Genomic DNA, 21,407 nt, shown 5'->3' with positions numbered 1-21,407 from the left:
AATTGGGAATAACAATACTCATCATTGCAATATCAGTCATTTTTGCATTACAACACAGTACAAGTCAAAATAATTCACTAATATATCTCTGACAATACATTTGACTTTAACTTTAACAAGGAAATTGTATAAACTTTAAAAATTATAGAAAAGTCAACATTAAATATTTTGTAAATTAAAGGTAAAAAGTCTAAACACATTTGCTTCATAAAACTTAAACTTATTCATATGCATATCACTTACTTAAAGATTGCGAGTTGACTCCTGCTGAAGGACAAGGTTATATCATTCTCTCAAATGTGTATCCCTCTGCTCATGGCTATGTTCCCCTCTTATGATACATTAAGGATACAAAAAAAAAATCCTAATCTCTTACCTCCCTGATTCCTGAGGAAGATATTTTTTGAGTTGCTCCACATTAAGGATACTTTCTTCTCCAGCAAAATCTTTCAGGGATTGAAGACCTTTCTCAACTAACATGATTACAATGTTGCTTTGTAAAGGTGTATGAAGACCACTCTTGCAAATTTTCAGATGACATTTTCCTAAGCTATTGGATAAAGCACCAGTTAAAATTAAATCTACTGATGTCAAATTGAATAACTATTGGATAATGGATAAAGCACCTATTAAAATTAAATCTATTAATGTGAAATTGAGCAGTGCTCACACCCTAAGATGAAAGTTCGAGTCTTCTGCCCATTAACTGAGGTAACATAATCAGGATTTCCAAATACCTCATAACCCTTCCCCAAACTCAACTGAAGGTTGCTAACCCTTCCCAATGAAGGTAGTACAGTATAAATATGAGGACTTACTATTGTTAAATCTGATGAAGTGATAAATTCCGGAAAAACCCTTTTAGAGTTTTCGTCAATGTGATTGTCAACAATTACCCTGGTAATATGATATATATGGGGAATGACCTGCACCTTTTAAAGAGGCGATAGCCATTGTGTGTACCTCGGTCACTGCGGAGCTGAAGAAATGGGGAAAAATGTTACATAAATAAAGATGAAATCATTCATTAAATAACATGTAACAAAGTTTATATGATGGAAATTGAGCTTAATAATATATTAAAGTTTGTATAAAGATACAAATATTCTCAGAGTATAGATGAAGCTCTAATCCTATTTTCTCTTGCTTTCTTAAGGTTCAATATAGAATCTATGGCCTTTTACCCCAATACAAATTATTTTAACACATAAAAGGAGGCTAAGTGCATATTGATGGATTAATTGACAACAAATGGACAATTTCCCTTCTTCTACATCTATGATTGATGTTATACCTTTGTATCATGTTGGAATGTAATTCCTTCAAATGTGATACTGTTGTAATAACAAGGTAAGTAAGACTAATTTAAAAGACAGGAAAACAATAATGTCCATAACTTTGTTGGAGGGAGACTGACATTAAAGCTAAAATAAATCTAAACAATACTGCACAACACTAGTAACACTTTACCTGGATGTTACAATTCTACATGGTGCCCTTGGGGCAAAACATCATATTGTAAACACCTTGGCTCAAGCACATACTGAGAAGTAATACATAAATGCTGGTTTCCAAATTTTCTTGCCTTGTGTTGTGAAAGCAAAATATTTATATTTCCTATCACTTGAAGGACAAAAGCTTTAGCAATGCACATATACAAACATTACACCTTGTTGATCACTATTTCAGCAAATAAAACTTGTGTAATGAAGAGGGGTTTGCCATGACAGTGGGATACTAATCTTTGGAAAAGTTTTTTAAATGAATTACCCATTGCACAAGGAATAGCATAAATTAAAATTGTTCACACTATGAACATAACTATCTTTCATTAAATAAAAATACAACTGAAATATCTTATCACACAGTAAATAATAATTAGCACCCACAAAAAAAATTAAAATTATACAAATATGTTAATAGATTAGAAAACAAAATAATTTCTCGATTAATGATTCCACCTCCTCACCTTCAACTGATGATGATCTATACACTTATAATTCTGTTTATAATAAACTAACTGTAAAAATAGTAGTAATAAAGCAAAAATATTCCCTGATTTTCGAGTGCAGTAATATTAATCTTTGTTTGGTTCTACTCCATAAGTCTATTGTAACTATGATACATACATCACTATGAATGCTGAAGACTACCCCCTATAATTCATAGTTAATGGAATTGTAAGTTGACACTATTCTTGGACCTAAGATTCTACATTCAGCTGTCAGATATTTAATACTAAACCAACAAATAACACTTAGTTACACACTAACACTGGTAATGGAAGACATATCATTGGTGGTATACAGTACACAGCTATGTTGGTAAAACCACCAATATAAATTGTTAGCCTGCATAACATATTCCAGTTATGACAGTGTGGCATTCTACTATGATATTTACATCTAAAAAAAGACTATCACATGTTGCATCTAAAATTATAATGAATATATAACTAAATTATACTGTGCAGTACCTTGGTAAATTATATCAGAAACATAGGTCACTAACATGGCTGCACAAGGAACTCTCCTGTTTGCATAAGATACTGATAAAGTGCAAAGTAAAATAAAGAAATCACAACATTTTAACTTTTTTTCTTTGATCTTCAGCTAGTGTCAAATCTGAATAATAACCAAAACTAAATATTCTATTGTTTAAGAATTAATAGCCTTGCTGCCATGAAAAATTTAAGTACTTCGGTTATCATTAATTAAATTCTCTTTTAGCATTGAGAAGTATTGCACAAACCCTTTATATGAACATCCCATCTTTCGAACAAAGCATAGGAAGAGTAGATAAAAAAGTAATCAGGAGATTTGGAATTGACAAGATTTACAATGAGAGGTGAAAAGTCCAGAATATGCTTAAATGAGACATTAAAAGACGGATTAATTAATATGGACTGCAAAGGTTTTATAACCATAGAGAAAAGAAAATACAAGTAATGTATAAAAATTATTTTGGTAAAAGTGCCTCAATAAGTTAATAATAATTATGCAGACATAAAATCCAAATCCCTTACAAAATTATTCAATTTATATTACTATTCAATGTACTATTTCCAATTGCAAGTATACTTCAAGAATCGGGCAGGTGTAGCTTAAGTATCAACTATTCATTCAATGTTAAGCATCTTACAAAAATGAGTGTTTCACTTTGGTTTTGCATTAACTAAATAGCACTCTATGAAAATATATATTAACAAAAAATATAAACTATAATCATTAAAATTTAATGGCCTTTATTTTACGTTCTGGCTTCTGTATATCTTCAATACTTTGTATGAGCTTTAGCTCCAAGCTCTTAGGAGATAAAGAACTACTTCCTCCTTCCTCAGTCTGTGCATATTTCAAGGTACGGTGAAGAATGGCTTGCATTGAACCAACTGTATTCTCAATTGAAACCTGAAAATATAAATGAAAATAAATTTTTTTACTACTTCATTTTCAGCACATTCATATTTATTTAAATGTTCACAGCAAACCCATCAATTATATTAATCTTAAATCGTGGCTGTGAAGCATACAAATTCTGAAGTCTAAGACACAGAATTAGGAGATATGCGAGTGACCGTATGTGCAATCATAGTTGTAGGCCATGGAATACACCTACTGCACTATGCTTAATTAAGATCATTCTCCAGCTTTGCTTTAATATTGTAGGATAGACTTATTTCATATCCATTTTCATCCCTGCTTCTTTAGTATCCTCCAAAAGTTTTGTTTTTGACGTTAATTTCAACATTCCACTCATAAAGAGTATTTAAGAAAATTTCAATTTTTCAGAGTAATAAAAAAGTCTGCTTACTAGTGATCACATTACCAGATCCTTGTACATATCCCAATTTAGCAAATGCCTTATTGAATTTTGCCAGTTTCTAGTACTGTGCTGTGCATTTTGAATAAGTGACATTAATTCTCACTTATTCTATATCTTTTTATCATTTTTTCTATTTCCTATATTAATCTCAATAATTAGTGGAGAATGTAATTAATTTACCTCATATTATTTGTGTATGCAGAACTAGTTTTATTTCAACTGATATATTCCATCTGTAAACAGTTTATCTGTACCACTTATGTACTGTATGCTTTCACCATATGAATTACATCTAGTTTTGCTACCATCGACTGATTTTTCAAGCAGTACAATTAGTTCACGGTTTCTTTAATGATATTGTTACTTTATTGTTGCATTTCGAAGCTTCAATGAACAGATTTTCTAAGGCACTGTACGAATAAAATAATTTTGCCCCATGCTTCGATTTACACAACAAAAATTCGAAGTTACTAATTTTTTATCGATAATTTGTAACTCTAAAATTTATCAATTTGAAAAAAAAAAAAAAAATAGGTAAAACAAAATAAGTTTCGCTACTATTGTTGTGTAAGCGCACACATCTACAATAAAAATTGAAAAAAAAACAGCCGTTTTGTTATAGAGTTATGGGGTCCTTTGACTGGCCAGACAGTACAACATTGGATCCTTCTCTCTTGTTACGCTTCATTTTCCCTTTACCTACACATACACCGAATAGTCTAGCCTATTCTTTATATATTCTCCTCTGTCCTCATACACCAAACAATTCTTCTTCATCCAAGGAGTTAACTACTGCACTGTAATTGTACAGTGGCTACTTTCCTCTTGGTAAAGGTAGAAGAGACTCTCTTAGCTATGATAAGCAACTCTTCTAGGAGAAAGGCACTAAAAAATCAAACCATTGTTCTCTAGTCTTAGGTATGGCCATAGCCTCTGTACCATGGTCTTTACTGTCTTGGGTTAGAGTTTCTCTTGCTTGAAGGTACACTATTCTATCTTCTTTCTCTTCCTTTTTTTTTTTGTTAAAGTTTTTAATAGTTTATATAATCATCATCATCTCCTCCTATGCCTATTAACACAAGGGCCACGGTTAGATTTTGGCAGTCGCCTATCTTGAGCTTTTAATTCAATACTTTTCCATTCATCATCATCTACTTTGCGCTTCATAGTCCTCGGCCATGTAGGCCTGTGTCTTCCAACTCTTCTAGTGCCTTGTGGAGGCCAACTCAACGTTTGGTGAACTAATCTCTCTTGGAGAGTGTGAAGAGCATGTCCAAACCATCTCCATCCACCCCTCATCATGATCTCATCCACATATAGCCCTCGAGTAATCTCTCTTATAATTTCATTTCTAATCCTGTCCTATTATTCAACTCCCAATGCCCTTCTGAGGGCTTTGTTCTAAAATCTACTAAATCTATTGGAGATTGTTTCAGTGTCATACCATGACTCATGTCCACAGAGTAACACCGATCTCACTAAACTGATGTATAGTCTGATTTTTATGTAATTTCAGGCGATTTGATTTCCAAATTTTACTTAACCTAGCCATTGTCTCATTTGCTTTTTTTCAATCTTTCATTATACTCTAATTCTAAAGACCCTATATTGGATATCATATTACCTAAATACTGAAATGATTCTACCTTATTAATCCATTCTCCTTCCAATGATATTACATCTTTCATTGCATACTCCGTTCTCATCATCTTTGTCTTTCTTCTACTTATCTTCAGCCCAATCTCGTGTGATATTTTATGCATTCTGGTAAAGAATTGCTGTAGTTATATTGCACAGTCAAGTACAATAAAACTGATATATTTTTACATAATACCCTTATTCGCTCTCAAGAAAAGATCAAGGATATATACTGCCAAATATAAACAACAACCTGTAGCTGAAGAAGAAAAAAATATTGTTCATATCTGTCAAGCTGTTTGGAATCTGCAAAAGTTCTGTTCAAAACTGGAGGTAAAAACTGTCTTTCGTTTTAACACGGTCTTATGCAATACTTTATGAAATTACTACATTTATAATAAGTGCAAGAGGATGTAATCAGTTTATGAGAAGGTAAATGAAATTGCACGACAACTACCTAACAAATTGGAAGAAAATTAACAATTTGGTAATCACCACAAACATGAAAAATATAAATTATTATGCATTGTCAATGGATTAAACTTTGTAAACTACAAGATGCCATTAAACTCGACAGTAAATAAATGACCGAAAGGTATTTTAATTTAAACTAAGGTACTTACCATACCATAGTATGATAAAATGATAGTTCAAGCATTGTTTTTTTTTTTTTAAATAAAAAAAGATCCTTGAATGCTACTATCTTGTAAAAATATAGTACCGTACATTAAATCTTAGATCGACAATATTAATATTCCCAACTCTCTGTCTCTTATGCCTTTTAATGTGCTGTACTACACAAGTGCTTAGTTTAAAAACACAAATACAACATTGCCCTTGTTTAAAAAACACAAGTACAGTATTACACTCTAATTCTTATCACATTAAATCCTTTCCAACTTTGTTGCTCTTCATAAAATATTAAATTAAAAAGATTTAAATTTTCACTTCACTAAAAAGTCCTTCAGTAGAACATGCCAAGTTTATTTTCTGTAATCCGGAAACTCCTATGTAGCCAAGCCACAGTAATCTCTGTTAATTCAATGTTCTTCATCAATAAACCTGTTTTTAAAGCACCAGTCTCGGGAGGTTACCTAAAATTAATTTGTGAATAAAAAGGGATAAACTAAGAGCTGTTAAACTACCAGCACAATGAGGCTGTAGTGTTTCATGGAGTGGAGATGGGAGACTACCTTTAGCATGAATCACCCTTAGTTCATTAATTCTTTATTAGCACTTATTTACCTGTCCCAGAAAGACATGGCAACATTTCTCTATGCAAAGTAGATGTTAAGGTCCAAGTAAAAAAGAAGAGGTTAGTTCTGACGTTTGTGCAAACTAAACATATGAACAGAAATATAAATTACCTGAAGGTCATTTTTACTATGATGCATCCATGCTAATAGTAAAGCAGCAAATAAATCTCCAGTTCCAGTAAAATTAACAGGGAGCCGAGGGATGCGAATCTGCAACTTTGTTCCTGTGCCATCTGAAAAAGGTTTTTATGAATGCCTGAAGAAAAACTAAAGCTCTTTCAATAACTGAATTATGTACTTATTCAAATACATATAAAGGGTACAGTAAAAGTATCTTTGTTTATAGTAATGCAGTGGACAATAATATTTTCACTGAGATTTATAAAAATATGTAATCAATAACTGATTAGCACCTTAAACAAACGCATGCATTTTTCAAAAATACTTATATAAAACTGACCAAATACTAATACAAAAATGGCTTGCTAGTTCTTTGAGGACAGTCATATCAAAGAAATTTCTTAGAATAAAATCACAATTTGTTTTTCACTTACTGGAAGTTGAAGAAGCCATTCCCATCAATTCCTTGTCATTTCCCAGGTCAGTACTTGAAAATACAACTGTATTCACTCCTTGTTGGTGGAACCATTCCATGGCTTCAACTGCATCCTTTTCATTATGTATTTTCAGACCACTCAAAATCCTTCAAATATCAATACTGTACAGTACAGTTTATATCAAATTTCTTTAAATAAACACATTAAATATTAATCTAGTACTCTAATATTCTTCTATCTCAAGAGGGACTTTGAACACCTAACTTTGGGTTTCAAGCACACTGCTCTTATAACTGCATCAGTATGGACAGCAAGAGCATAGCGATATTGCACTTCTTCATATCTAGGAAATCAAAATAACTACTTTAAATCACTAATTTGTAAAAAGAAAAAACCATTTCAAAATTTTCAATTCATTCCTAAAATGATACTAACTCAATATTCACATAGAAATTTACTCTTTTGGTGTTGGGTATTGTCCATAAATAGACTATTATTCATTTTCATCAGTACCTGAAAAATTTACTTTCCAATCACGTATGTGAGCAGGCGAAGGATGACTCCTGTAACTTCCTGTATGGCTCGTCATAAGAAATGCTATGCCAAATAGGTCCCATGTCTGAGTATGGAGTTATGCATTACTGTACTCTAGATTCCAAGAGAACATGGTATCACAATGCCAGTTGTAAGATAGAGTAACTTCAATAGTTATCCATATATATATGCCTTACTACCCACCTTCCCTCCTAAATTGTTTGAAGGGAAGATGGATGGAGATGCATTCCTTCCAACAAAAGATTGTCTTAGAACAGATTGCTATGTTGGGTACCAACCCTGTACCCTTGGAAGAATAATTCCCCAAACTTGTGAGGATCTCCCCGAGATAGAAAAGGGTCAAAACAGCATATAAGGTTCAGATACTTGTTATCAATACCTGGGTAGCCAAGGAGTTCTCCAGAATGCATGTTAGGGGGAAGATCTTGACTCCTGAGTAAGCAAAGCTCCTGGCTCAAGAATGATCAAGACTCCTGACCCTACAATAGCAGAACTTCTGACACATGAGTGATGTGCCATGAAAAATGAGATGATATCATCTCATACCAACTTTTCTACCCTTAATACCATTCTCCAAGTAAAAAACGGATTACATCCAGTAACTTTGCAACTGATCTTTGTATGATTGCAGAGCCAGCATCACCAGCATGAACTCCACTTTCCTGAGATGGACAAGTTGTTTAGGTGAACTCCCCAGCCCAACTTTAAAGTGTCCAATGCCCCAATCTATGTTTGGTCAGACTGCTATGGATGAGAGAGATCCCACTCTGGCAGTCCTAGATCCCAAGGTGGGTTACACTATTCAAAGATTTAGGAGCATGGAGACTTTTAATGAAGAGAGATAAAAGTCTTTAAAACTTGGAAAAAAGCTGCACAATTCCTTTTACTGTAGACACAGAGAGGGTATTGTCACGTACCAGGTGAGAAAGCCTTTTCGTGACATCTGCAACAAAAGATAGCCCACTTTTCATGAAACACCAAACTGTATCCGACATCTATTTAGACGTCCTGCGAGGAAAAGATATCTTGTATCTGTGAAGGGCAAGAGGAACTGGTTGTACTTGAGCACATGGTAGTTATAGAAAGGTGTGCCAGAGGGGTAACTCTCTTGGGACATCGACGAGAAGGCTAAACTGACTGGTCTACTTTTCTTCACCTAACAAACAAGAAGTCACAAGGATCATCTTGAGACAGGTTAAATAATATATGATTGATCACCTAACAGAAGATGAATGGTGAGAAGGCATCAACATTTAGCTTGTATTATGGGTGTTGGAATATGTTTTCAATGACAGCCTATAAATCTGGTATGTGAGTGTAGGATATCAAGTTTCCTATTTAGACATGTGAACATGCTGTGCACCAGAATTCACTAAACTTTACAAGCTATTTCACTATCAGCGTGGAGACCACTTTTGTGTCCAGAACCTGTTCCTGGTGACTGACCTCCAGAATAAGCCAGGTTGTCAAGCTTAATAGCTTAGTAAATTGCCTACCTATGGACCTCCTATGGCAAAAGTAGGGGAAACCATTTAAACCCAGGTGCCCTACCCTATTGTGCATTTCTCACTGCATTGAGTATACAATACATGTGAATGACTTAAAACCACCAAAAACCCTGTGTTCTGAGAGAAAAGTGCACCATCCCTTACACTAGTAGAGATACTAGCCCCTTCATCCATTTCACATTGGCATTTTACATAAAGCTAGTAAGGGGAAATAATACGTTAGTACTATCAACCGATATGATGCTTGCAGTACTAGTTTCCAAATTTCCTTGCTAAAAGTACTAAATTACAGCATAAACATTCAGCAAACCTCTCAGATTCTTGTCTGATAATCACAGATTCGTTTATACTATATGCTAACAAAACTTCAGGTGAACCAGCGACTGTAATTGGAAAAGTGCGTCTTGATCTATTATCAGCTCAGGCCTGTTAATAGAGAGCAATCATCTGGTAAATGATCATTTATGGTAAGAAAAGAGATCACAAATGGAAGTTTATTATGTAGAATTATTATTGGTGTGGTATTATTCAATTTAGTAACCAATCTGTAAAGATTCATTTATACTGTAAAATGAAGGGTCACAAAGGGAAATTATAATAATTATTAGTGCAGTATTGTTCAATTTGGTTACAGTTCGGGTTAAAGATTCATTTATATTGTCAGATAAAATTTCAGACACGCAAGTCTAGAACTATTTTTAGCATGGAATCATTATTAGCATGAAATCATAATACAAAATGAGCACAGCAAAGAATGTCTCAAACTAATAACACTAGGTTGGCTAGGTCAACAGCCACTGGTTGAGATACTACCACTAGAGGGTTTGAGATACTACCACTAGAGGGTTATAGGGTCCGTTGACTGGCCAGAGTGTACTACATTGGATTCCTCTCTCTGCTTACGGCTCGTTTTTCCTTTATCTACACATTTACTGAATAGTCTGGCATGTTCTTTCTAAACTTTCCTCTGTCCTCACCTGACAACACCTGACAATTCTTCTTTGTTCAAGGATTTAATTACTGCACTGTAATTTTTTAATGGCTACTTTCCTCTTGGTAAGGGTAGAAGACTCTTTAGCAATGACAAGCAGCTCTTCTAAGAGAATGACACTCCAAAATCAAACCATTGTTTTCTAGCCTTCGGTAGTGCCATAGCCTCTGTACTATGGTCTTCCATTATCTTGGGGTAGAGTTATCTTGCTTGAAGGTACACTTGGGAACACTATTCTATTTTATTTCTCTTCCTCTTTTTTTTTTGGAATTTTATTAGTTTATATATGAAAAATTTATTTTAATGTTACTGTTCTTAGAATATTTTATTTTAATTTTTAATTATTTTTCTTGTAGTTTATTTATTTTCTTTCCTCACTGGGCTATTTTATCCTGTTGGAGCCCTTATGCTTATAGCATCCTGCTTTTCCAACTAGGGTTGTAGCTTAGCTAGTAGTAATAATAATAATTATAATAATATTGTACTAATAATAAGACAAATTTGAAAGTAATTTGTATTTTTCCTAACGATACAAACCTTGAGGTCTTTATAAGGAACATACTTTCCGCAAATCTGGAAGACTAGCCATAGGACTAAGTGAGGTATAACTATCCACTGCTAGTTTGCAGGGGGTAGGGGGTCATACCGGCTACCCCGCTCACACACACACCTATGTTCTATCATCACTTTCGATTGCAGGCAGGACTTCCAAGGGGATAGTTGCTGGCAGGACAAATTGGCATACAGAGCTCAAGATTTGTATCGTTAGGAAAAATACAAATCACTTTCAAATTTGTCATTTCTCCCCGTCACTAAATAAAAGCCCTTTGGCTCTTTATAGGGAAGACTCACCCTAAGGTGGGTGGAAGTCCTAACCAACTGACCGGTTTTTGACCAGGGGTGTTCCTCCATGTTAGGCAAGAGCTTATGGAGGACTCGCCCTGACTCCTCGCTAAACTTCAGTGCACATGCACACGTTGGCAGCCTGAGCAACCTGTGGGATTGTGTGATAACTAAGCACTGTGGCTTGTCCAGGTAAGAATTCTTGGAGTCTATGACTTCCTTGAACAAACCAATGGACATTGCCTAATCCCCACCTCGCTAGGGGAAATCGAGGCGTACCAAATATATGAACATATATCAGGTTACACAAGGGAAATGGTTATTAACTGCAGACAGCGCAGGCCAGCTTGTAGCGTAACGTAGGTGCTGTGCCCCAAGAGAGGGGAAGATGAAAGAAAGAAGATGCCTGTCACTCGTATCCTTCATCCCAGACTTAATCCCGGGTAACGACTGCCCTCTACTGTCTGCTACTTGTCCAATCAAGGAGCTTGAGGTGTTTAAATCACTTGTGCAACCACAACAGGACAGATGGAGAGCGTCTCAGTGATCCTGTGGGTTACGTCTTGCAGCTGATGAGCGGTAAAGATCGTTTGACGCTTCCACACACTCGCTTGTAGAACCAGAGCCACCGAATAGTTTTCCTTAAATGCTAGAGACATACTTACGCCACTAACATCGTGAGCTCTTGGTTTCCTCGCTTCCGAAAGAGAGTTAGAATTCAAGGCTCAATCTATCACCTTGTGAATCCACAAAGAGATCATATTCTTTGTGATTTTCCTCTTAACCTTCCCCTTGCTGACAAACATTCTGTTCATTCGGGAACAAGCTCCTGAAGTTCGTTTGAGGTAACACCTCAGCACCCTCACTGGGAATAGTACTGTACACCTCAGTGCTCTTCCTGGGCATAGTAGCAGTTGATCTGGTCATCAGTTACATTACAGAGACTCTCAAATCTCAGGATGAAGCCGAGCATTACCTGTCCCCATCCTCTTGAATGGAAGATGTTGTAGGAAATATCGTGCAATTTACTGACTCTTGGCCAAGGCCAGGCCAAGCAGGAAGACTGTTTTAGGCATCAGGTGAAAATCCGATGTCTGACGCAGCGGCTCGTAGGGCGCTCCTTTCAGAGATCGTAGTACACAAACTACGTTCCATAGAGGTGGTCTAACTTCCGGCTGAGGACAGGTATGTTCGAGACTCAGTATGAGGAGAGCCAATTCCAATAAAGAGGAAATGTTAACTCCTTTCAGTCAAAAGGCAAGGCTCAAGGCTGACCGGTAGTCTTACTCTGCGAGATTGAGAGAAGTTTTACCTCCCGGAGGTATAAAAGCAACTCCGCTATCACTAGGATAGTGGCGTCAAGAAGAGCAATACACATTCCACGACACCAACCATAGAAGACTGCCTACTTTGCCTGGTTGATTAATTGATTGATTAAAAGTTTTCTAGCATCCTGACATCTAAGGTCATTGATGCCAATATCATTTATTATATATAAAAAATAATAGAATATTCAATTAAAACCATAACAGTTATGATGTCATTATAAATCTTAAATAGTTTTCAGATGACCTGCTTCTGAAATAAATCTAAAAATGCCGCTCGCATAGTAGGACACATCATGTCCAAGAATCTTGGCAAGGATGAACCTGCCACCCTCGAGCCTCAAACATATCTATTTCTTAAGTTGTTATAATTGGGGCACTCGGTCAACAAATGCCTCACTATTAAAGGTACCAAACATTCGTCGCAATACGGTTAGTGTTGGCCTTTCAGCAGAAACTCGTGTGTCAACCGAGTGTGACCAATACGGAGATGACAAAGAAAAGACTCCCACTTTCAGGGCATCATGTTATACCTCCAAGGAGATATGGCATTTGTTACTTCTCTCATTTTATTGCCATCTAGACTATCCCAGTGCTGTTGCCAATTATTACAAAACAATTTCTTGATGTTAGGTAGAAAATCATTACAAGGAATGGGATACCTTCTTGGTAGCAACTCGGATGCAGCATTCTTTGCCAGTAAATCTGCCTTCTCGTTCCCAGACACACCATTATACCTCTCAGTCCAATAATAAAAAGCCATTCTAAATTCTTTAAAACTAAAGGGTTACTAGAATTAAAAACTTCTAAAGCTTGAAGGACACTCCTTGCATCACTAAAAATGGTAAAATAACCTCCTTCTCCAACGCTATTTTCTCAATAGCGGTTAGTATGCCATACAGTTTGGCATTAAATATGGAAGCTGTTAGAGGAAGTACACCTCTACAATTAAAACCATTACTGTGTACTCCAAATCCAACGCCAGCATCAGATTTGGAGCCATCAATATATATAAAAGTCGATCCCCTGTGTTCTGCAACATGTTCCATAAAAAGAGACCTGGATTTTAAGTCAGTCATATTCTTCTTAACTCCAATATGTACTTACAAAAAGATACCTCTGGTAATTTCCATGGAGGCGTTGATGATACCTTAAATGAAATCACCTTACTTCTAATTATATCAAGACTGTTTAATAATTGTTTCACCCAAAAGCCATAAGGTTGAGGAGATTTTGGGTGCAACTCTAAGTATGTTGAGTGCCTTACAAGGCTTGCAGTCTGAACGGCTAAAGAATTAGGGAGTCTTTGCAACCTAAACTAATACGGAACAATAGAAGACTTTTGGTAAAGGTCTAGAGGTAATTCTCCAGCATCAACAGGGAAACTTGTGATAAGCAAAGTTCTAAACGCTCCTGTGGACAATCTAATACCAGCATAATGTATTGAATCTAATATCTTTAATCGGCTTGGGGTGGCTGAGGAGTATATTCCACATCCATAACTAATTTTTGAAAAATCAAGGCCTTGTATAATTTTAAAATTGTATTGCGGTCTGCCCCCCATGATGTATGGGACAATACTTTTAAAAGATTCAGAGCCTTAAGACATTTAGCTTTTAATGCTTTCGAGTGAGAAATCCATGTAAGCCTACAATCAAATATCAAACCTAAAAATTTAGCTTCACTTACACAAGGGATCCGTTTACTTTTAATGTATATATCCGGGTCTGGATGTACTCCCTGGATACGACAGAAATGGACAATAGTAGTTCTACTTGTCGAGAACTTAAATCCATTCATATCGGCCCACTGGATAATTTGTCAATTGAGACGTAGTTTTCTCTCAACCATTGCCATTCTAGCTCCAGCAAATATGAGATCATCCCCAAATAGTGTTGAGAGAACATCCTGGGGAATGATTGAGGATATCCAATTGGTAGTGCAAACAGGGTTACTCTCAGCACACCACCCTGAGGAACTCCTTCCTGACATTCACTCTGATAGATTTTCCCCCACTCTCACTTGAAAAACTCCATGTGAAAGAAATGATTGAATAAACAGTGGTAGCTCTCCTCTTAATCCCAAATCATGAATGGTTTCAAGTATACGATATCTCCATGCAGTGTCATATGCCTTCTCAAGGTCAAAAAAGACTGTTACATGGTGCCGTTTAGAAGCAAAGGCTTCACAAATATGAGACAAGTCATATCAATACATCAGTTGTTGAATGCATTTTCCTAATCCCACACTGGATAGGTGATAAAATACCTTTCTTTTCCAGGTACCACATCAGTCTTGCATTGACCATCTTCTCCATGATCTTACATATGCAAGATGTCAATGCAATTGGTCAATAGTTTGCTGCTAAAAACTTATCCTTACCTGGTTTTAAAATGGCTAAAATAATGGCCAGTTCCCAAACACTTGTAAAACTATGATCATGCCATATTCTATTAATAATGCTTAAAATAAATAACTTTGTATTAAAAGGTACGTGTTTAATCATTGCATATGGAATTCCATAGGGTAAAGGGGCTGTATCATTACAAGTGCAAATGATGGAATCAAATTATCTTTCAGTAAAAGGAGAATTATACGACTCTTCCCTTCCTGTTGCAAAATTTAAAATTTTCTTTTCTTCAATGCTCCAATACTGGTGACAAGGAGCTGCTTCACAAATGCATGATACATTTGAAAAATGATCGGCCAGGGTATTGCTAACCTCAGTTGCTTCAGTCACATACTGACCGTTCACCTTCAACACTCGTGGTGGTTTTGGGGTAAATTTGCCTGCAATCTTTTTCATTTTCTTTCATACAGAAGATAGTGGTATTCTACTGTTGACTGAGGAAACAAAAGATACCCAAGATTGGCGCCTAGCTTCTTTCATGGCACGACGGAACTGTGCTCTACATTTCTTGTATATAATTAAATTCTCATCAGTAGGGTGTCTGCGCAATCTAATCAAGAGATTTTCTGGTGGCTCTGTGCAGGGCAGTTAATTTTGAAGACCACCAAGGGACTGGTCGTCGTTTGAACAATCCCATGGTTTTGGGAATCGAATTGATTTCTGCTGTATGGAAGTTCCATTCAGTAGGTCTACGGCATCATCAATACTTTCAAACTGTTCTGTACTCCCCTCAATTTCACTTAGCTCATCACAAAAAATTTAACCCAGTCGGCCTTGCTAAGATTCCATCGTGGAGATCTTTGTGAAGGTGGACCCTTGGTGTTTATAATGATTGATGCATGATCACTAGTATGATAATTATCCAATGTTCTCCAATCGAAATCAAGAAGGCAGTTAGAGCTTGCAATTGGAAGGTCAATGCATGACAAGGTACCTGTCTGAACATGGAAGTATGTGAGCTCTCCAGTAATAAGGAGTCTGACATCCTCGTTTTCCACAATTGATGATATAATATTGTCCCTGGTGTTTGCTAAAACATCACCCCACAAAGGATGTCTACGATTCAAATCTCCAAGTTAAAGAAAAGGTTGAGAGAGCTGTTGAATTACTTCTACTTAATTATCATAAGATATTTTATCATTTGGAAGCAAGAAAACCCTGGCAGATAACTCCGAGGGGCACTGGTTACTTTCGTCCTCCAGCATCAGGAGGAATAAGGGAGAAACCCTGACCAGTAACTTTGAGGAATACCGGTTGCCTTCGTTCTCCAACATAGGAGGAAATTGGGCTGCTGCTAAGGGCATGAGAATACTCGGAAAAGATGACCAAGGTTAATCGTTAACTGTGGACTCTAGACGAACCATTACATAGTGGGGAGAACTGAAAGCCCCAAGGAAGACAGGAGTTGCCATAAGCGGTAACAAGAGAGACTCCCCCGGTGGTATACAACGCCGCTTCGCTAAAGAAAGTGAAAATATCCCCACCCACAGGTTGTCTGGGGTTGGCAAGCTCTATCGGTGCATTACCTCTAGAGTGGCCATTACTTTTATTCAACCGTCCTCCGGAGGAGGAGAACGAGCGAGCAGAGTCAGAGAGGATGGATCGCCGACAGCGAAGGAGGCTGGGGTTTCTTCGCCTTCGAGGAAGACCCTGAAGGAGGAGAAAACCTTTAGACTTCGTCTTCGCCGCCTACTAATCTCACCCACTGAGAGGATAGTCATTCCCGACACTTGATAACAGGAGAGTCCTAAAAGCAGAGAGACTCTGAGAACCCCCAAACCTAAGAACTATAGAATAAGAAAAGGAATAAGGCTAGTTTGTTAACAGGGGAGAGAGAACGGAACGTCCTCACTCCTCAGAGCCAAAAGCAAAAGTGACGATAGAACACAGGTGTGTGTGTGTGTGTGCGTGTGTAAAAGTCTTATGACTAGTCTTCCAGCTTTGCCAAAAGTATATTCCCTCTAAATAGCAAAAGCGTTTGTATTTAGTGACGGAACAAATGTTAGTTTTAATATGTTTCATTCTTTTCTTTTATGTCTGTTCACTGGCTGCACTAAAAAATTGATAAAATATTATTCTGCCAATGGATGAATTGAAGTGGAAAGGTCTTTATCTGGCAATTTATCAAAAATTTTAAATAATTTTTATTTTTCCTAACATACTTACCGAGAACTACTTTCTTTAGGAGATCACTGGTTATCTCTCTCTCTACGACCAGATTTGAATATATACCCCCCCGTTCCGCGCTCTCAGTAGCTTTTACCCCCAGCATCCAGGAATGTGCCCCGAGGGTAGGATTAACGGTAGGTCGCCCGTTGGCCAGGTCACGTTCGTCATTAAGTTCTATTGCATTAGCATCATGCTAGTAAGGGAAGAAGGCACTCGGGGAAGGTAGGGAGGGCCATTACCCGAAAGTAGTTCTCGGTAAGTATGTTAGGAAAAATAAAAATTATTTAAAATTTTTGATTTGTTCCAACACGAATACTTACCTTCGAAATACTTTCTTTAGGAGGCTTACACTTTAGGAGGCGGGAGTGCCAACCTGACCCACTGACCTGGTCGTGGAGGCCAACAGGCCTCAGTATAACAAGACCTACCAGAGAGCGGAAGCGAGGGTAAATATTAAAAAAATTCACGTTAGTGTCTAGGAACTCACCTTTAGAAAATCTTCTTCCGACGTTTCTTCTCGACGTGTAGTCGTGAAGAACGAGTGACTCCTGGGAACAGACGGTACCCCCCGAAGAGGCAAGTAAGCAACTGGGTAGGAGGTAGGAGAACCGCACTTGTGCCTACCGGTCGCTAGTCTTGAGTGTGCCTGGGGAATACCGTTATACCGCTTGGAGGGCGGAGATGACTGTTCCAATGGAGTACCCGTCCAAGGATTTCCTTGAGTAATCCTTGAGGTAGTGGGCAGTAAAGGTTGACTGGCTCGACCAAGTACCTGCTCGCAGGATTTGTCCTACTGCCATGTTTTTCTCAAAGGCTAAGGAGGTGCTCAGGCCCCTGATGTCATGAGGTCTGGGAGTGCCTGGCACTGCTATGCCAGCTTCCCTGTAGGATCTGGCGATCACCTGCCTCAACCAGAAGGAGATGGTGTTTTTGGAAACTTGTTTCTTATTAATACCCGTGGAAACGAGGAGGCTCTTGACCTCCGGTCGGAGATGCGCTGTCCTTTCCAGGTATTTTCTAATTGTTCGCACTGGGCACAATTTTAAGTCTTCTGCATTACCTGTCTTAGGGATGGCCGGAATCGAGAAACCTTCGAACCTCGGGTCCCAGACTGCTGGGTTCTGAGTTTTGGCCACAAAAGAAGGTACGAACTTGAAGGATACTTCTTTCCACCCCTTTGAGTGAGAGACGTCGTATGACAAACCATGAATCTCTCCCACCCTCTTGGCTGACGCCAAGGCCAGCAAGAAGACGGCCTTGAGGGAAAGGTCTTTGTCCATGATATCTTTCAAGGGCTCAAAGGGAGGACGACACAGCATCTTCAGGACCAAGGCTAGGTCCCACTGGGGCACTCTTCTCGCCTGAGGGGGGCAAGACTGCTCGAAGCTTTTGATAAGCATCGCTGTGTGTCTCGAGGCCCCCAGGTCGATGCCCTTCAGGAGGAAGACTTGGCCTAAGGCAGCCCGAACTCCTTTTATGGCTGGGATTGACATCCCTACTTTGTCTCTGAGGAACACCAGAAACTCTGCTATGTCTGGGACTGAGGCCTTAAGAGGTCTAATGTGTCTTTCAGCGCACCACTTTGTGAAGGAGGCCCATTTTGCCTGGTATATTGCTACTGACGACTTCCTCAGGTATAGCAACATTCTCTTAGCTGTGGAGTGAGAATAACCTTCCTTCTTCAGGAGCCGCTGGATAGTCTCCAGGCGTGAAGGCGAAGGGAGAGTGGGTTGTCGTGGAACTTGAGGAAGTGAGGCTGTTGCAGAAGGTCTGACCTGGCGGGTAGAGGCCACGGCGGGTGACTCGTTAGGTCTTTTAGGTCTGCGAACCACTCCCTCTCCGGCCACCAGGGCGCTACCAAAGTCATCTTTAGGTTTCGGGCGGCCCTTACTCTGTTGAGCACTTGCCTTATCAACGTGAAGGGGGGAAAAGCGTAAACATCCAGGTTGTCCCACTTGTGCTGAAAAGCGTCTTCCAGGGCTGCTTTCGGGTCTGGCACCGGGGAGCAGTAGACTGGGAGTTGGGCATTGAGTCTCGTTGCAAAGAGGTCCATCACCGGGGAACCCCAACGCTGAATGATGAGCCTGGCTACTTCCGGGAGGAGGGACCACTCTGTCCCTACTATCTGGCCCATTCTATGAGGCCGTCGGCCAGAACGTTTCTCTTCCCGGGAATGAACCTTGCTAATAAGACTACTTGATTTTCTTCTGCCCAATTCAGAATCTCTATGGTGAGATCGCACAACTCCCTCGATTTTAAGCCCCCCTGCTTCTTTATGTACGCTACTACCGTGGCGTTGTCGCACATCAACGCCACGGTGTTTCCTTTTAGCAGACTTGCGAAGTGTAAGCATGCCTTCTGGACTGCTTTCAACTCCAGGACATTGATGTGGAGTTGCTTTTCCCTTTCCAACCAGGTGCCTCGTGCCATCCCGTCGAGGAGGTGGGCTCCCCACCCTTGGTTGGAGGCGTCTGTGAACAGGAGCAATTCTGGAGGGCTGGTCCCGAAGGGCATCCCCTTGAGGGAGTTCGACTGGCAGTACCACCATTCCAGGGAGGGTCTTGTGTCTGGAAGGACCCGAACTAGCACTTGTTGTGAGTGTGTCTGGCACCAGAGGCTCTTGAGATTCCATTGGATGGATCTGAGCTTTATCCTCCCCTGTGGGACTAGTTTCTCCAACGAGACCAGGTGGCCTATCATTCTCTGCCAGTCTTTCGCTCTCCTTGGCTGTTCCGATAGGAAGGGCTTGATGATGTGCCTGAGGTTCTTGATCCTGTCCTCCGAAGGGAAAACTTTCCCTTGAATGGTGTCCAATGTCATCCCCAAGTAGTTCATTCTGTTGGACGGGGATAGATTGGACTTCTTTGGGTTGATGACGATACCCAGATCCCTGCAAAACTGAAGGAGACTTCTCCCTTGTTCTTCCAAGAGGACCTTTGAGGCGGAAAGGAGCAACCAGTCGTCCAGGTATCTGATAAGGCGGATGCCCCGTTCATGAGCCCACACTGATACAGTTGCGAAGACTCTCGTGAACACCTGGGGCGCTGTTGACAGACAGAAGCAAAGAGTCCTGAATTGCAGGATCTGGGAACCCCATTTCACCCGGAGGAACTTCCGACTCGATGGGTGGGTCGGAATTTGGAAGTATGCGTCCTTGAGGACGACGGTTATCATAAAATCTTTCTCCCTCAAGGACAGCAGAACTGACTTTGGAGTGTCCATCTTGAAGTCCGTCTTCTTGACGAACTTGTTGAGAGCCGACAGATCTATAACTGGCCTCCACCCCCCCCGTCGCTTTTTCTACCAGGAACAGGCAACTGTAGAAACCAGGTCCTGGGAGAGGAACTTCTTCCATGGCGCCCTTCTCCAACATGGAGGACACCTCCTCTTGAAGGGCGGTCCTCTTTACTGGATCTTTGGGCGCTAGCCATTCCGTCCGGTTGGCCGGAATAAGAGGGGGTGGATTCGCCAGGAATGGGAGTCTGTAGCCCTCCTTTAGGACGGACACTGTCCAAGGTTCTGCTCCTTGGCCTTCCATGCTTGCCAATGTAGTCTGAGGCATCCCCCAACCCGAGGCTTGGGCGGGGATAGGGGGCCTCCCACTCTACCTTCTTCTAGAGGAACGGCCTGATCTGCCTCTCCAAGAGGCGGAGTAACCCGACCTGAAGGAGCCTGAGGGTGCTGAAGTACCTCTACGGGAGGGTTGAGGAGTTGAGGACCAGGAGGAAGAGGGGGCTTCTCTCCTCGTAGTGCTGGAAGAGGTTTGGGGCGTCGCGGCGCTGTCCGAGACGGACCTCTTGTATGGAGGTCTCCTTGACGCTGCCGGTTTGGTGACGTTGCTCTCCTTCCTCTTTGAGACTTTTTCCATCAAGGCCTCTAACTCTTTCATTGGAAAAAGAGACTCTCCCCAAAGGGGGAGTACTTTCCGGGACACTTTGGCGAGAACCGTGTCTCTCTTACGGAGAACCCAGTTGGCTGTAAGGGCGAGAGACTGGTACGAGAGGAATTTTAGGGTTTTACCCCCGGAGGTAATGAGGTCCCTCATCAGGCTTTGCTGGTCAGGGTCTTCGGGGTCGTAGGAGGCTTGCACACCCACCAACGTGGAAGCCCACCAGTCTAGCCAAGAGGAGACGTTAATTAGGTCTCGCGACATCTCCTTCATCATGGAGGCCTCTGCAGGTGAGAAACAGACTGGGGCCGAAGAAGCTCTGTCGTCAGAAACTCCTTGGCCCAGAATGTCCACGGCCGTGTCCACTTTACAAGGTCCTGGGCGACGTCCCTCGGGCAAATAGACCTTCCCTTGGTTCTTGAGGCCCTGGAGTAATTTAGAGGC

General features: G+C 39.6%; 1 protein-coding gene across 4 annotated transcripts in view; it reads right to left on the bottom strand.

The window, feature by feature from the left end:
• Positions 1-24: 24 nt before the first annotated feature.
• Pdxk (pyridoxal kinase) overlaps positions 25-21,407 on the bottom strand; it is a 78,941-nt gene continuing 57,558 nt past the window's right edge. For all 4 annotated transcript variants that reach the window (XM_068351921.1, XM_068351919.1, XM_068351917.1 and 1 more), the window contains 3 exons: positions 7,271-7,419; positions 6,828-6,949; positions 25-3,407 (listed from right to left, as the gene is read on the bottom strand). In XM_068351921.1, the coding sequence (XP_068208022.1) occupies positions 3,228-3,407; positions 6,828-6,949; positions 7,271-7,419 (451 nt within the window). In that variant the 3' untranslated portion in view covers positions 25-3,227. The remainder of the gene's footprint in view (positions 3,408-6,827; positions 6,950-7,270; positions 7,420-21,407) is intronic.

This window comes from Palaemon carinicauda, chromosome 28 (assembly GCF_036898095.1).
Source record: "Palaemon carinicauda isolate YSFRI2023 chromosome 28, ASM3689809v2, whole genome shotgun sequence".
Taxonomy (NCBI): domain Eukaryota; kingdom Metazoa; phylum Arthropoda; class Malacostraca; order Decapoda; family Palaemonidae; genus Palaemon; species Palaemon carinicauda.
Note: the sequence above shows the minus strand (reverse complement) of the source record. Positions and strands in the feature narration are given on the sequence as shown.